Source organism: Moschus berezovskii, chromosome 19 (assembly GCF_049115385.1).
Source record: "Moschus berezovskii isolate FMDL1 chromosome 19, NW_MosBer_1.0, whole genome shotgun sequence".
Taxonomy (NCBI): Eukaryota; Metazoa; Chordata; class Mammalia; order Artiodactyla; family Moschidae; genus Moschus; species Moschus berezovskii.
The window spans coordinates 56,857,211-56,874,430 of NC_142478.1; the positions used below are offsets into that span (position 1 = coordinate 56,857,211).

A 17,220-nucleotide genomic window follows, 5' to 3' on the forward strand; every position below is an offset into this window, starting at 1 on the left:
CTGGTGTCTCATATGATACAGAATCTGCCCATAATTCGGGAGACCTGGGTTCGATCCCTGGATTGGGAAGATCTCCTGGAGGAGGGCATGACAACCCACTCCAGTATTCTTGCCTGGAGAATCCCCATGGACAGAGGAATTTCTGTAAATTGGTAGTTGGCCGTATTAATAGATGCTTGATCAGACTCAGAGCCTATCTGGCTCATTCATAATTAGTTCATTCATTTTTTTTTTTCTGACAGCTTCATAGATCTGTCAGGAGGGGCGTGTTACCTTCTCGCTTCTCCCTCTCTCTTCCTGATGTTAGCAGCTGTTGACCTCTGTCTCTGTTACATTATTTTATTTTAGCGGTGCTGTAGGGCTTGCGTGACCTTAGTTCCCCAACCAGGGATCACTCCTCACCCGTGCAGTGGAACCCTGGCGCCCCTGCATTGGACCAACAGTAGTCCTCCTTTGCCCTTTATTGTCTGGAATACATCTATGGAGAAAAACGTACCCTCCTCTGCAGCTTGCTTCGAGCTGGCCCTTATCTCAGCTGTGTCAGACTCCTAAGCCTATAGTCACTTCACTCAGTATCCTTTCGCCTCCCCAGGACGTGTTCTGAGGTTTCTGCATCCCTCATCCCCGCCTGCGGGCTGGAACGCAGCGGGATTGAATCCGGTTACTGGTACATGCATGTTTCCCTGCGGGTTTATAGAGCCCGGGCATCCAAAAGAACTGACTTTCTTTGCTCCTCCCTGTATTCCTGCTTCGTCTTCTCCCACCCACCCGCTGCGGCTTTCAGGACACCTGGGGGAGCGGGACGGCGTTCCCTGAACATTGAGGACGCTATTCTTAGAACCGCTCCAGGCTCCAGATACAGTCCCGTTTGCCTCCCACCCTACGGCCTCTTCCCTCCGGCGCCCCTCCGCCCCAGCTGCCCCTCACCGTTCTAACCACTCCAGAGTCCGGACTTACCTTTTCCGCTGAGGGTAGGGCAGATCCAGGTGGGTCAACAGGGTACTTGCACCTGGGCAGGATCAGAGTGGAGTGAGGATGCACAGGAAGCCCTGGGGATTGTGTTGAGGAGAGGGGGTTCCGGAAGCCTGGTTTATTGTTGTTCAGCCACTCAGTAGTGTCTGACTCTTTGCAATCCCACAGTGTCTGACTGCAGCACTCCAGGCTTCCCTGTCCTTCACCGTCTCTAGGAGCTTGCTCAAACTCATGTCCATTGAGTCGGTGATGCCATCCAACCAGCTCGTCTTCTGTCATCCCCTTCTTCTCCTGCCCTCTATGTCTCCTAGCATCAGGGTCTTTTCTAATGAGTCAGTTCTTCACATTAGGTGGCCAAAGTAAGCTTCAGTTTCAGCATCAGTCCTTCCAGTGAATAGTCAGGGTTGATTTCCTTTAGGATTGCCTGATTTGATCTCCTTGCAGTCCAAGGGACTCTCAAGAGTCTTCTCCAAAACCACAGTTCAAAAGCCTGGTTAGTGCTCAAAAAAGTAAAAAGCAGGCCTTTCCCATGGGTATCCTTCTGTTCAGTGATGGTTGTCCATAGAGGTGGGGCTCTGGACTGCTCAATACTTCTGGATGTTTTTTAGGCTGGGAGGGAGGGATGTGTGGGGCATCTTGCCCAATGCAAAGAGGGTTATTGTTATCTGCCTTTGGGTACCCCCAGGTTGTTTCTTCAGTTCAGCTGTCATTTATATGTGAAGTAATAGGTTAAATGCTGGACAGTAAGAAGAATAACACTCAACCTTTGTTTATTTATTTAGTCACTATTTTAAAAATATTTATTGTTTATTTATTACTATATTTATTTGGCTGTGTCTGATCTTAGTTGCAGCACGTGTCCTTGCCGCACGCAGAATCTTTGGCTGCCGGCATGTGAACCCTTAGTTGCCGTCTGTGGGATCTTAGTTCCCCAACTAGGGATGGAACCCTGGCCCGCTGCAGGGAAAGAGCAGAGCCCTAAACATGGACCACAAGGGAAGTCCCTATATTTTTAAAAAATTTTTATTTATTTTTGGCTACACTGGGTCTTTGTTGTTGTGCGCTGGCTTTCTCTAGTATCGATGCTGGGGCTCCTCATTGTAGTGGCTTCTCTTGTTGCGGAACACCAGCTCTAGAATACCTGGACTTCAGTAGTCATGGTCTTATTCCCAGGCCTGTGGGATCTTCCTGGACCAGGGACTGAACCCTCGTCCCATGCAATTGGCAGGTGGGTTTTTAACTATTGGACCACCAGAGAAGTCCCTCTGTTTTTTACGATATGTGTTTTAAGTGGATAGAAGACTTTTGGAAGAAAAAAGATAATTGTAGAAAAACCAACGTTGTTGGTCATTTAGTGTCTGAGTGTTTTTGTTTAATAATATCTTTACTGAGTTATAATTCACATACCATACAATTCACTTATTTAAAGTGTACAATTCAATGGTTTGTCGTCTGTCCACAGAGTTTGTGCAACCACAGTCAATTTTAGAACATTTTCATTACCCCTCATACCTCTCACCACTCTCCATTATCCATCCTTTTAGACTGACTGGCAGAGATTTAACTGACTCTGATTTCCCACCACCTCACTTTCTCTACCTGTAATTATATATATTAAAAAAAACATTAAAATTTTTTTATTAGATTGTAGTTGAGTGGGAAAGACCCCCCTGGAGGAGGATATGGCATCCCATGGACAGAGGATCCTGGAGGGCTATGATCCATTGGGTCACAAAGAGTCAGATGTGACTGTGGTGACTGAGCGAGGACATGCAGTTGATTAAAATGTTGTGTTAGCTTCAGATGTTCAGAGATTCTGTTATACATGTATAAGTATCTGTTCTTCAAGTTCTTTTCCCATTTAGGTTATTACAGAATATTGAGCAGAATTTCTTGTGCTACACAGTAGGTCCTTATTGATTATTTTAAATATAGTAGTTCCACCTGTGATTATAAATGAAATTGGCCAATTAGGTAACACTTCCTACTTGCAGACACTTCTCAGAAGTCTTTCATGTGCATTGCTGCTGCTGCTGCTGCTAAGTCGCTTCAGTCGTGGCCGACTCTGTGCGACCCTATAGACGGCAGCCGACCAGGCTCCACCGTCCCTGGGATTCTCCAGGCAAGAACACTGGAGTGGGTTGCCATTTCCTTCTCCAATGTGTGAAAGTGAAAAGTGAAAGTGAAGTCGCTCAGTCGTCTCCGACTAGTAGCGACCCCATGGACTGCAGCCCACCAGGCTCCTCTGTCCATGCGATTTTCTAGGCAAGAGTACTGGAGTGGCTTGCCATTGCCTTCTCTGGATCATGTGCATTAGCTCATTTAAATCATATGACAACCCCATAGGCTGGCCACCATGTTATAGATGGAGAAACTGCTACTCCGAGATGCTAAGAGGCCTGACGGCCAGCTAGGGTTCAAACCCACAAAGTCTTAGCTTAATGAGTGAAAGTCACTCAGTCATGTCCGACTCTTTGGGACCCCATGGGCTGTAGCCTACCAGTCTCCTCTGTCCATGGATTTCTCCAGGCCAGAAGATTGGAATGGGTAGCTATTCCCTTCACCAGGGGATCTTCCCAACCCAGGGATCAGGGATCAAACCCAAGTCTCCCACATAGCAGGCGGATTATTTACCATCTGAGCCACCAGGGAAGCTTAACTACCATATATATATATAATTTATTTTTAATCTTTTTTAATGCATCGAGTCTCTAATGCATCAAGTCTTAGTTACAGAATGGGGGATCTTCATTACATCATGCAGGATCTTTCCTTGTGGCACACAGATTCTCTAGTTGTCCGTGGGCTCAGTAGTTGCCGTGTGGGCTTAGTTGCTCCTTGGCATGGGGGATCTTAGTTCCCCAACCAGGGACTGAACCTGCATCCCTTGCAATTGCAAGCTGGATTCTTAACCACTGGACTGACAGGGAGTTCCCAGCAAAGCCACTGTATTGTACTGATGGGACAGCTAGCTCCAGGCCTTTAATGCCACTTGCCCCAGCCTGTAGGGCTGTGAGTTCCATCACCTACCTGCCCAGTGAATCTCCTTCCCCAGCGGGCTTTGCGGATGGGACCCTGAGCAAATGAGGGAGGAGAGGCAGGGGAGGCTGGAGGCTGGCCAGAAAGTGTGGAGAGCTTGGCGGAGGTGGGGGCGGCTGTTCTTTTCCCCTCCCCACTGTAACGGCGGGTTCTCTGCCAGGTGGGCTTTCCAGAAAAGCTGAGCAGAGCCCACCTGTTCCAGGAGCCCTGGTAAGGAAGGAGCCGGCAACTGTCCAGAGCTTGGCCAGAGTTTCCAGCAAAGTTCAGGGATGCCCCCTGGTGGATTTGCACTCCTGACTCAAAACCAAAACGCTTCTCCAAGGCTTCCTGGGATCTATGGGGCAAGGAGCCAGCCTCTGAAGGCGGGGATCATTTTTCAGCCTTAGCATGTGATCAAGATTCAGTATTGCAGGGGGCAGGGGCCAGGGTTGGGGGTTAAGAACCTTAGTGCCGGCATTAGATGGAATTGGCTTCAAATCCCAGCTCTGCTGCTCAATAACAGCGTTTGGGGTAAGTTAGTTGCAGAGGGAAACAGATCGATTGAAGAAGGATTCTTTTAAATATTGGAGAGCGATTCAGTGAGGAACACTGATGGGATGAAGTCATTGAGCAGACAAGGTGTAGGGTTGCAGGATGCTGAGGCATATTTGGGATGCTGGGTTAGGGGCAGGTTTTGTTTTGCGGGGCCTCCCAAGTAGAATCTGGAGCTCTAGCTGGCTGGAGCCACTAGCCTGTGGATTCTGCCCCCAGGTAGCCGGCGGCTGGTGGACGTGATGGACGTGAACACCCAGAAAGGCACGGAGATGAGCATGTCCCAGTTCGTTCGGTACTACGAGACGCCCGAGGCCCAGCGGGATAAGCTGTACAACGTCATCAGCCTTGAGTTCAGCCACACCAAGCTGGAGCACTTGGTCAAGCGTCCCACTGTGGTAGGTCCCCAGCTGTGGTTCCCCTCCCCAGTCACCTTCCTCTCCTTGCTCGAGTCCAGCCTGCACCTGCCCATGGAGGGAGGGCAGGAGGGATTTGGGAGCAGGAGGAGGAGGAGGGTTGAGGCAGTGATGGGGGTCCGACTTAAGGGTACCTGGGGCCAGGAAGCGCTGATGGTGGCCTGGCTGGATTTCAGGTAGACCTGGTGGACTGGGTGGACAACATGTGGCCTCAGCACTTGAAGGAGAAGCAGACGGAAGCCACGAACGCCATTGCAGAGATGAAGTACCCTAAAGTGAAGAAGTAAGACTGACTGGCTGGTGGGCGGGAGCTGGGAATGGGTGACTGTCAGCCTTGTAGGGGGTGAGGGCTGGAATTTGAGCCTGGGCTGAGGCCACAGCTCTTTGGGGTGCTGCTGGGATGTGAATACTGGGGTCCTGAGTGTGGGCAGGTTGGCTCTGCATTCTTTGTGGGTCTAGATTCTTCATCCAGATGTTTCTTTGGCCTTCCTGCCAGCCCCGCCCAGGGGGATGTGATCTGAAGAGGAGGAGTAATGAAAACCGTTTCTCTGCGTATGTGTGTGTGTGTGTGTGTGTGTGTGCGTGTGTGCGCGTGCATGCTTGTCAAACATTCAGCTACTCCCTCTAAGTGACAGTGTGTCCTAGGAGTGGATTTTCTAGGGACCCACCATGGACACTTTGCTTTTGCCGAGGGCTGGATAGGGGTCTGGTATTCTTTTGCTTCCTGTTGTTGAGACCAGGCACCTCTAATGGAGGGCCTTCTCTGAATAAAGCCAGGGGCCACTTCCTCACCAGACACTTCTTAGAGAGACAGTGTTCTCTAAGGGGGAGGTTGGTGCTGTGCTGGAAAGGTTGGCCACATCTAATTACAGGGACATCACTATAGGCAGCATGACCAGCAAGTCCTGAGACCAATTATTTAACACAGGCAGAGGTGGCTGTGAGCACCTCCATGTTCTAGGATTTGAGTGGCGGACCCTTGGGATGACGAAGGCACCTTGGGGCTTCTGCCATCTCAGGCCCTCTGTTTCTATCTCTGAAATGAGAATGAGATGCTCGCGGCCCAGGCAGTTGCTCTGTGCTTCGTAGAAGAGTTGGCTCTGGTGGCTCTGAATCCATTAGCATCTCTCTGCTGAGCCCTGCTGCCAGGAGTGCCCCCAGGAGCTTAAAGGCTGTGAACTTCTTATTCACTCAGCCCTTCATTCAGTGCATATTGAATGCAAACTCCGTGCCAGGCTTTGTAAGGGAGGCCAGCTCGCTGGCCCTGGGCTTCCCAACGTTTTGCTTTCAAGCTCTCTCTCTCTGTTTAATTACTTCTCAGGCATTTTTTCTCCTCTCAAAGCTGATGCTCCTTAATACCCCTTGGATCTGGGCTGCCTTGAAGGGAACGACTGGGCTTAAGGTGGGGTTGGTAGGAGGGTTTTCAATTCTGTTCTGTTTCGATGCGATCGCAGCAAAATTTATGGAGACCCTGGGACAGGGAAGTAAAAGAGAAACAGGTCTAAAAGCCCCTACCTTATGGAGAACAACGGGCCATTAATGCGAGGGCAAGGTGCAGTTCTCATCCTGTGTGTGTGTGTTAGTTGTGTCCGACTCTTTGTGACTCCATGGACTGGAGCCTGCCAGGCTCTTTTGTCCATGGAATTCTCCAGGCAAGAATACTGGAGTGGGTTGCCATTTCCCTCCTCCAGGGGATCTTCCCGACCCAGGGATCGAACCCAGGTCTCCTGAATTGCAGGCAGTTTCTTTGCCATCTGAGCCACCAGGGAAGCCAGCTTTCATCTGAGGCAGAGAGAAACAGGTTCCCAGAAGGGAAATGGGGAGAAGAGAAATCCTTTTTGGCTGCTGGCCTCAGAAAATCCTCTCAGAGGTGATATTTGACATGGGCTTTAAAGGACAGAGGAGATGGGAGGGAAGTGGGGAGGGATGGAGATAGGCAAGTGCCAAGGGCCTTGCTGGAATCACAGAGGCGGAGCTTGAGGAACAAGTGTGGGACTCAGATTCGAGGCAGATCCTGGCTGTCTTTGATTGATTGATCGATTGATTCCACCTATATATTGAACAACTGATTGGTGCTGGGCACTGAGAATACAGTGGGGAGAAAACCGTGTGAGCTCCCTGCCCTCATGGAGCTTATGGTCTATGCAGGAGACCTATTAATCCAGTGATCAGAGAAACAAATGGAAGTTTCCAGTTGTGGTGAGGCCACAAGGCAGAGACCCTTGGTGCTATAGAGCGTGTACCAGGGGATTCATCAGGGAGTCTTAACCATTGGACCACCAGGGAAGTCCCCTGAAACCTTAGAGATTTTAAGCAGAGAGGGATGTGTTCAGATTTGCTTTCTGCAAATTCTGCAGCTGCAGTGTGGATTGAAGGAGGTGTGGGGGCAGACTGATAGGAACAGCCATCGCATCATCTGCTTGAGGATGGGTAATGGGGCAGGGTTAGGGGAGAGCAGAGCACAAATGGGATATGTATTTAGGAAGGTGAAATAGACAGCCTTGGATGACAGATTTCAATTAAGTAATGTCTACCTTGCCTGTCTGAGATAGTCAGTGTATTCTTCACTTTATTGAAAGATTCCTTTAAATAGTAAGCTCTGTTAATATACTGAGAGTTCTAGCTAATTACCAAGAAAAGGGTCACCCAAAATTTTCTAGAACCACATGTCTTGGATATATTGGTTGGATCATGTGGCAGATAAATTTACAAACCCTGTCAGTGGCCTAGAACTTGTTATAGGATTTGAAGCTTGTTAGGAAGCTGATCGCCGAAGAATTGATGCTTTTGAACTGTGGTGCTGGAGAAGACTCTTGAGAGTCCCTTGGACTGCAAAGAGATCCAACCAGTCCATTCTAAAGGAGATCAATCCTGAGTGTTCATTGGAAGGACTGATGCTAAAGCTGAAACTCCAATACTTTGGCCACCTCATGCGACGAGTTGACTCACTGGAAAAGACTCTGATGCTGGGAAAGGTTGGGGGCGGGAGGAGAAGGGGACGACAGAGAATGAGATGGCTGGATGGCATCACCGACTCTATGGACATGAGTTTGGGTGACCTCCGGGAGTTGGTGATGGACAGGGAGGCCTGGTGTGCTGTGATTCATGGGGTCGCAGAGAATCGGACACGACTGAGCGACTGAACTGAACTGAACTGAACTGAGGAAGGAAATTGTCACCTTGGAAGTAGTACATTTGTTCGTCTGAAACGAATGCTAATTTCAGTTAATAAACAAGGTAAAAATCCCATGATGATGAAGTCCTCTGGGATCATAGAATTGTTCTTTGGAATTTAATTAAAATGACACTTTCTAGAAATCAGAGTTTTCATGGTGGAGGTGCCTGGAGAGTGAAAACAGCTGAGAAGGGTCACCTGAACCGAGGGTTTGCAGTGGGGCGAGAGGAGGGTTACCAACCCATGACTGCTTCCTCCCTGGTTCCAGGATTTATGCCCTTTGATCATGGTGAGGAGGTAAGGAATTTTAATGGATTTTTGTTCAGGAATTTCAGGCAAGGAAGGGGTGGAGACAGTTGTCAAGGGGGTAGTTGCAACGTTGTGGGAGACAAAATATGTGTAAAGAGTATACTAGTGTGGGAATTCTCTGGTGGTCTAGTGTTTGTGGCTTGGTGCTTTCACTACCGTGGCTGCCACTGGATCCCTAGTTGGGGAACTAAGATTCCACAAGCCGCATGGTGCAGCCAAAATATAAATAACTAGTGTATATATATATATTTATACTAATTATTAATTACCTCTTGCATTTGCTATGTATTATGTGCAAGACACTAAGTGGTTGGTAGACTGCAGTGAATAAATAAACAGGGTCCCTCTTCTCATGGAGCTTGTATTCTGGCTGGGAAAAGAGACAGGCCAGGATAAATTATATTTTGTGTGTGTGTGTGTGTGTGTGTTAGTTGCTCAGTCATGTCTGACTCTTTGTAACCCCATGGACTGTATGTAGCCTGCCTGGCTCCTGTGTCCATGGGATTCTCCAGGCAAGAATACTGGAGTGGGTTGCCATTCCCTTCTCCAGGGGATCTTCCGGACCCAGGGATCAAACCTGGATCTCCTACATTGCAGGCAGATTCTTTACTGTCTGAGCCATCAGGGAAGCTCTAAATTATATTATAATTTACCCTAAATTATTATCCCAAGTTCTAATATATATTAGGAAGTGGTAAGTGTCATAAGCAGGATAAAGGGAAAAGGTGATGACAGGGTGGACTGAATATTAGCTATACCGTCTTATTTCTGCCACGTCCTCCCCACCCCCATCGCTGTCCTGTAGAAACATTTTGACTGTACAGAATTATTTGTCTTGGGAAATTCCTTACAGTTGTAGAAACAGTGACAATGATTTGGAAGTATCCCTGTTAGTTGTTTATTGCTACATTACACTTTAAACTTAACAACTTAAAAAAGTGTATATCTTAGCAGCATCAGCTCACAGCTTCTGTAGGGCAGGTGTGACTCAGGTGGGTAGTTATGGCTCAAAGTCTTGCTTGCACTTGGGTTAAAACTTAGACCTGGGGGATTCCCTGATGGTCCAGTGGTTAAGCCTCTGCACTTATCACTGCCAAAGGCCTAGGTTTGATCCCAGGTCAGGGAACTAAGATCCCACAAGCCATGGGGTGTGGCCAAGAAAAAAAAAAAAAAACCAGCTTAGGCCTGGGCCTCAATTCTTCACTATGTGGACCTCTCTGTAAGGCTGCTTGAGTGTCCTCAAGACAAGGCAGCTTCCTACCCTCCATCAGGAGTGGTTTGAAAGAGAACAGGAGGAAGCTACAGTACCTTTTATAACCTAATTTTGGAAGTCACATACTTTTTTGATCATCCTTAGTCCCTTCATTCGTTTCCGACTCTTTGCGACCCTATGGACTGTAGCCTGCCAGGCTCCTCTGTCCGTGGAATTTTCCAGGCAAGAATACTGGAGTGGATAGCCATTTCCTCCTCCAGGGTGTCTTCCCAACCCAGGAATTGAACCCGCGTCTCCTGTGTCTCCTGTGTTGGCAAACGGGTTCTTTACCACCAGTGCCATATGGGAAGCCTGACATACTGTTTACTTCTGCCATATTTTAGTTAAAAGCAAGTCACTAAATCCAGCCCACACTCAAGGGAGGGGAATTTGGCTCTGCCTCTGGAAGGGGTGGGGGAGACTTTTTGGACGTGTTTTACAACTTCTACAGTAATCTCCTAGGTCTGTGACATGGGCACACATTTTTCACTTAGGAATGTAGGATATTTTAATGCATTTCAGAAAGAAATGGGCAAGTTGTTTCCCTTCTCACCTGCTCACACTCCAGGCTTACAGAAATGAGGTTTGCTGGTGTGTTGAAGATATACCATGGACCAAAAGATCTTAGAAGCCCAGCCTAAATGGGATTCCGTATAAAGCATACACTTGGCTCCCCCAAATTGAAAACTGACCACATTTTCTCCCCGTGCACTTTCTGGAAGTGGCAGGAAGAACAGGGGAATAATAATGGGGGTACAAAGGTGAAACAGGATGAAGACAGGCACTGGGAAGACCAAGTTTTGGGGCTGCCTCTGCTACTCCCTGTAGCTGTGGCAAGTGTTGCATCTCCTTTTTTTAAAAAATAATTTATATGTGTGTTTGGTTGCCTAGGGTCTGAACTGTGGCGGGCAGGATTTTTTTAAATTGTGGTGTGTGAACTCATAGTTTGACATGTAGTTCCTTGACCAGGGATTGAACCTGGGCCCCCTGCATTCAGAGCATGAAGACTCAGCCACTGGACCACCAGGGAAGTCCGGATCTTCTCTTCTGTCTACAAAACAGGGATCCTGTCATCCCTGCCCTGCCTCCCTGCCATGCTACAATGGATGTGAAATGTAGTTGGGATAAAATGTTTTTGTCCATGTGGCCTCATGTATAGACACACAGAGGCTGCAGCTGCCATTGGAATCCTGGCATCCACTGCTTTCTAATCTACCCTCCCTCACATTTGCATCGGGCATCTCTACAACCCGTATTTACCTTCTCACTCTCATCAGTCATGTTTGCTGGCATCGTAAATGATTTCCCCAGTATAATATATCACACAGAGAAATTGACATGGAGAGGCTGCTGATGTCACGCATGGATCATGCCCTGGACCCAGGCCTCTGGATTCCTGGGTTTTTCCTTGTACCTTGAAAAGAAGAGCAAAGAAAACTGTCCTTTCCTGTGGTGCCATGTATGGACACAGGTGCTGTGTTTTATACTTAGCACACAAATCTCAAAAATATAGGAAGTCGGTTACTTTCGTTGTTGTTTAGTTGCTAAGTCGTATGGGACTATTTGCAACCCTGTGAACTGCAGCACACTGGATTTTGCTCAAACTCATGTCCATTGAGTCAGTGATGCCATCCAACCATCTCATCCTCTATTGCCCCCTTCTCCTGCCCTCAATCTTTACCAGCACAGGGTCTTTTCCAACAAGTCGGCTCTTTACACCGGGTGGCCAAAGTATTGGAGCTTCAGCATCAGTCCTTCTAGTGAATATTCAGGGTTGATTTCCTTTAGGATTGCCTGGTTTGATCTCCTTGCAGTCCACGGGACTCTCAAGAGTCTTCTCCATTACCACAATTTGAAAGCATTAATTCTTCAGCCCTTATCCTATGGTCCAGCTGTCACATCCATAACAGATAAATGGAAGCTGAAATTCACAGTCATTCATTGCAGTATGGATGTAGCAGCTGAATGTAAGTCAGTAGGAGCTGGTGTGGGCTTCTGGATAACCGGAGAGGCAACGTTTAAAAAAAAAAAAAAAACTTTCTTTTTTTTTTAAAAAAAAAACAGTGCTGGCCAAACCAAATAGATTCAGGGCCTGGTTTGATCTGTGAGGGCCATGAGTTAGAGGGTCCTGAGTAGTTCAACAAATGGGATGCTGAGTTCCAGAGGGGGGGAAGATTTGGTCCAGTTCACATAGCTGATTAGAATAATTATAGGGCTGTTGCTGGGTGCTGCATTTACACGGATGAATCTGGTGTGGTACCTCCTCTCAAGTAGCTGAGACGTTTGTGACTTTAAAAGTAATATGGGGAAGTTCCCTGGTGGCCTAGTTTAGTGGTTAGGGTTGGGTACTTTCCCTGCGAAGGCCTTGGTTCAATCTCTGGTTGGGGAACCGTCCTGTATGCTGGTGATGTGGCCAAAATACAAAATAAAAAAAAAAAAAAGAAAGGTAATATGTCCCCCATGTGGACAGCTTGATCCTGTTGTCAGGGCCTTCTCCTCTCTTAGATCACTTAACTCATTGACTGGTGTTCAGATTCAAGGTCAATCATTGTCATGACTGTCTTTTCTTTTAAATAGGCAAAGTATTCATAAGGTAAAAGATTCAACCCTTTCTAGGGCGTTTACAGTTTAGCTTCACAGCAGGCTATCAGGGAGGTTCCAATGCACGAGCCATCCTGTAAATGACACCAGAAAGCAGCACCCTGGGCCAGGGTATTGACCACCTTGAAATGGCTCAATGTTCACTTCCCTAAAATGGGGATTATTGGGTTGTTTTGAAGGTAAAATGTTATCATACCTGTAAACAGCTATTATTATGAGCACCTGATAATTGGAACCTATTCATTAAGAATGGTTGGTCGCCTAGGGAATGGGACTAGGCTAAAGAAAGGAGAAGTTTGATTTCTGTCCCTGTAGCCAGCATACCACCATCTCCTGCCCTTCCTGTAGTTTGGAAGGAGAGGGGGAAGGGTGGGATGAAAAGTGGGCTGCTGTCCTGATGAGCCTGCCTGGGATGAAGGGGACTTCTGATCTGAGCTGGACTAACTCTTTAGGGCTTCCCTGGTGGCTCAGTGATTAAAAAAAAAATTCCACCTGCCAATGCAGGAAACTTCATTCTGGTATTCTTGCCTGGGAAATCCCATGGACAGAAGAACCTGGCGGTCTACAGCCCACGGGGTCACAAAAAAAGATTTAGTGACTAAACAACGGTTCCATCAGTTAGTGTCTGAGGTTTGGTTGTAACCTGCACACTCTGCTGTTTGTGAGTCTTGGGATTTACCAGGGAGACGTGGGGAGAATGACTGAGAAACTCTGAGATAAGTACTGTTTGGATAAGTACTTCACTTCAAGGGTGGTGATCAGGCTGAGTCACTACCTCTGAGCTTCTCTGCTTTCTCACCTGTAAAATGGATACAATCCTGGGAATGACCTTACAGGGTTGTTGTGAAGATTGGATTAATCATCAAAGTGTCTATCTCAGTGAATTTACACAGGAGTTCTATGATGTGGGGTTACCCTGTGTTACTAAGGGGGCAGATAAGGGAAAGGGCTGCAAGAGCATCTTAGATTGCAAATGAACTTCAGGCCACCTCCCTGCCCTCAGGACAAGGATCCTGCTGAGAGAGGGGAAGTGGTTGTCCAAGGTCATACTGGCAGTGTGTTTTAAGGCCAGAGCAGCATCCCTGGGCTGCCACACCCGGGATCTGACAAGCCCTCCACCTGCTGGCACTGGCGCTTCCTATAGCTTTGCCCCGATGGGCGCATTTCAGGAAGCTAGTTTTGCTGGGTCGTCGCCTTCAACAGCACGATAGCATCCACACTCCCTGAAAACGTGTGTGCGGGAGTCCCCGGGCGCCTGCCAGTAGAACAGAGGTGGGGAGAGCTATCCCGGTGCCCCCACCCAGCCCGGGTCAGGGGGCGGCCGTGGGCGGCGGCGGCGTCCCCTGGCGCTGGTCTGGCGCGCTTCCTTGTCACCGCCGCGGCCTCCCTCCGCCTCCCTGGCGGCCGCCGTGCCGCGCGGGTGTTCAGTTTCAGCGCGGGGATGAGTGCAGGCTGCGCCCAGCTCCCCGAGAAAGGAAGGAAGCCAGCGAGCGAGGGCTCCGCGGTCCTCGACCGGGGCCTGGCAGCGCCGTGGAGGGTGCTCGGCTCTGGTCGCCGGGGCCGGGCGAGCGTCCAGCTTCCGCCGCCCAAGGGGACACCCGGGAGCCGCACCGCCGAGGGTAACCGCGGGCGGGGCTGGGCGGGCGCCCCGCGGGCCCCGGGCTGCCCGGGAGCCCCCACGCCTTCGGGGCGTGCCAGGGCGGGGTGTGGGTCTCCTCCCGCCCGCGGGCTGAACGGCCGGCGTCGCGGAGCGGCTCTTTGTGTCTCCCGGGGCTGCGTGTAAGTGTGTAGTGTGTGTGCACGCGTGCGCGCGCTCATCGCCTCCAGCCCCATCACCCGGTGCCAGCTTTCCAGGCACCCCCCCCTCCCCCGCACGCCAGACCTTTGCCCGAGGGGACGCCCCCTGGGCTGCCGGGGGAGTTTCGCCAAGTTGGAGGGAAAAGGGCGGGGTGGGGCTGCCCCGCCTTCCCAGACCCCAGGCAGCGCCCCAAAGTTAGTGCTGCAGGTGCAGCGCCCCCACCTTCCAGGCTCCTCCCCAAGCAGCCCGAGCCTTGGGAGGCGGGAACCCCCCCAAAGGCTTGGGGCGCCTGATATTCAGCCGCCAACTTGGAAGGTGTCCTGCACAGAAAACCACCCGCGCCGGTGCGGGGGTGAGGAGGTGGGGGGCGCGGCTTTCCGGGCAGGGGGCGGCCTCGGCCCAGGCGGAACCAAGGCTGGCTGGCCGGCCGCCGCGAGAGCTTAGCGGCCGTGGCACCGAGCCGGGGTGCCCATGTGACTGCGGTGTGCTTTGGAAGAGGAAGCTGTTAGAGGTCAGTGCAAAGGCGTCACGCCAGAGAGAGCCAGAAGCCGGAGTGAGGGGGGAGACGTGGGATGAGCACGGCAGGGCGAAGGCTGCAGCCACCGGGACCGAAGCGGCCCTCTCCCAGCTCCCCTGGCTGCCCTAAAGCATGCAATTGCCCGGCAGGAGGGATGGGTCGGTCCTGGACGCCTGGAAATGAGGGACCTGGGAGGAGGGACCTCTCCTGAAGAGGCGGGTCTGGAAGTGGCTCCCCGGAGCTCCGAGGGGCCTCAGAGGATGCTGGAGGGTGACTGGGAGGGCAGAGCAGACACCAGCTCAACTTGGAGAACTTTCCCTTGCACGCAGCAGCCGCAGCTTGAAGAGATTCCCTTTCCACACTTGCTGGGGAGGTTGGGGCTGGGGCTGGAGATGGGCAGGTTGAGGTGGGTGACCTGATTGACCAGGAAGGCTTGGGTCTGGGGCCCAAGAGCCAAAACTGCTCTCTTTTCTGCTTTGGGCACCGGGGAGAGTGTCCAGCTGCAGGCCAAAGGAAGCATCTCGCCTTGCTCCATCCCACGAACACTTAAATTGTTTTTCCTAAACTGTGTTCTGCCAGGGGCCTGGAGGAGGTGGAAATCAAGGTTAGATTTAAAAAAGCAAAGGAGAGATGGTTTTAGGAAAATGAGGACTAATATTTTGAAGTGGTGCTTAGAGAGAAGAGGCCGGTGTGGTCCATGGGGGTGGGGGTGGGGTGGGGGCTTCAGCTCCCCCCCTGCCTCTTGAGTTCCTTGGAGAGATGAGAAACACCGAGGCCTTCGGCGTGGGGACCTGGCTGGGTGGGCTGGGAGGAGGCAGCGGGGTGTGGAGCCGGAGCTGAAGCTGGGACTTTAACAGCCTCAGCGCCAGCCAGCACCGCAGCCCGCGCCTGTCTTCGTGACTGGGCTGCGTCCTGCGCTGTCAACGACACCCCTCCGATGGGGTTGCTAGGCAGCGGGGCTCTGATGTGCGGGAAGGCCTTCTGATTTGTCAGCCTCCTGCAGACACATGGTTAAGGCTCCTTCCAGCCTATCCGGAGGAGGGACGCGGGGCACGCCGCCTGCATACTGCCGACAGCCCCGGGTCCACCTGAATGTGAGGTGCAAAAGGCACCCAGAGGGAGGGGCCACCTGGAACCATCCAGCTTCCTAACCAGCTCTGCCCCACGTCCCCCTCCTCCCCTCCACCCCATTATCTCCTCTTAGGCTGCAGGTTCCTCCCTGCCCGTCCCCGCCCCATTCCTCCCCTCTTCCCCCAAACCGTGGAAAAGCAAAGTGCAGCGGGGAAAAGAGGTCAGTGGGGTAAGCATGTGTGTGCGGGCCTCTGGAGGTGCCAGGGCGTGTGAGCATGAGCTCTGGGGGACTGCCCCCAGCAGTGGCTCTTGTGGGAAGGGGTAGGTGGGAGGGAGGGGGCCCTGGCACCGCCATCTACCAGGCCCAGACCTGGAAGCCTGTCCGTCCCCCTCCTGAGCTCTGCCTACCCCTAGGAGGGCAGCAAGTGGAGGGAGGAGGGAGGAGACGGCTGAGTAAGGAAGGATGAGTTGTCTGGCAGTGGCTGGAGCTCAGAAGCAGTGCTGCTGGCAGGTTTCTTCTCCCAAATACACTCCCTCTGTTCCAGCCTCTAAGGGCCACGCTCTCCCTCCCTCCTTCCCTCCCTCTTTGCCTCTCCACCATCCCACCCCTAGGGTCTTTACCACTTGACTTTTTTTAGCAGCTTTTTTTGAGATGTACTTCACACACCATTCATCCATTTAAAGTGTACAATTCAGTATTTCTTAGCATGTTTACGGAGTCATGCAACACCATCAATTTTGGAACGTTTTTGCCACCCCACAACAAAACCCTGTGCCCATTAGCTGTCACTCCTTATTTCCTCCCCCAACCTTCTTCAGCCTTCTTCAACCACTGTCCGCTCGCTGTCTCCAGATTTGCCTACCCTGGACATTTCATACATGGAATCGAACACTGTGGTCTTTTACGGCTGATACCCTTGTACTTTCAGCTGTATTGCTTACTTTGCAATCAATTGCAGTTTGTCTTGCCATTTAACTTTTTCAGGGCTGTGTTCCAGTAAGAGTGTTTCATCCTTCAGTTCAGGGGTCTATGCTTTTCTCTTAAGTGCCATGCCTAGCTCTGGGCTGGACCAATGCTTGGCTCTCAGTCAATGATTGTTGAATGAAGGAGGAGATGAATGGGGACTAGTAATTGGCAAGCAATGCAGGTGGTTTACAACTGAATTCCAGGGGGCCCAGCTGCTTCACAGGGGCCTGGCAGCTTGGGAGAACAGCAGGTACAGGAGCTGGAAGGAGTAGAAAGGAAGCCTTTCGCTTGGGTAGGAGGTGTGGGGGTGGGACAAGAGTAGAAACTGTCTGCAAGGAAGAAACGAAGTGGCCTGTGGGTTGCCAGTTCTTTCTCTGGCGGGAACCTGAGAACAAAGATGCCTCCCCCAGCCTTGGGGGCAGGTAGCCAATGCTTGAGATTCATCACGTGATCACAGGGGCTTCCCCCATGGGGAACTCCAATTAGATTTGGGCTTTTTAAAAAAAGAAAATTCCCCAGCGTCAGCCTTTATCAAAGGGCAGCAGGTCAAGCATCTCTGAATCTCTTTGCTC

General features: G+C 50.8%; 1 protein-coding gene across 6 annotated transcripts in view; it reads left to right on the forward strand.

Moving 5' to 3' along the window:
• KDM2B (lysine demethylase 2B) overlaps positions 1-17,220 on the forward strand; it is a 120,033-nt gene that overhangs the window by 19,662 nt on the left and 83,151 nt on the right. For 4 of the 6 annotated variants that reach the window (XM_055405380.2, XM_088828160.1, XM_055405377.2 and 1 more), the window contains exons 5-6: positions 4,762-4,940; positions 5,135-5,241. In XM_055405380.2, the coding sequence (XP_055261355.1) occupies positions 4,762-4,940; positions 5,135-5,241 (286 nt within the window). Of the gene's footprint in view, positions 1-4,761; positions 4,941-5,134; positions 5,242-13,447; positions 13,568-14,580; positions 14,605-17,220 lie in introns of those variants that run through there. The other 2 variants (XM_088828158.1, XM_088828157.1) reach the window with 2 other exon arrangements.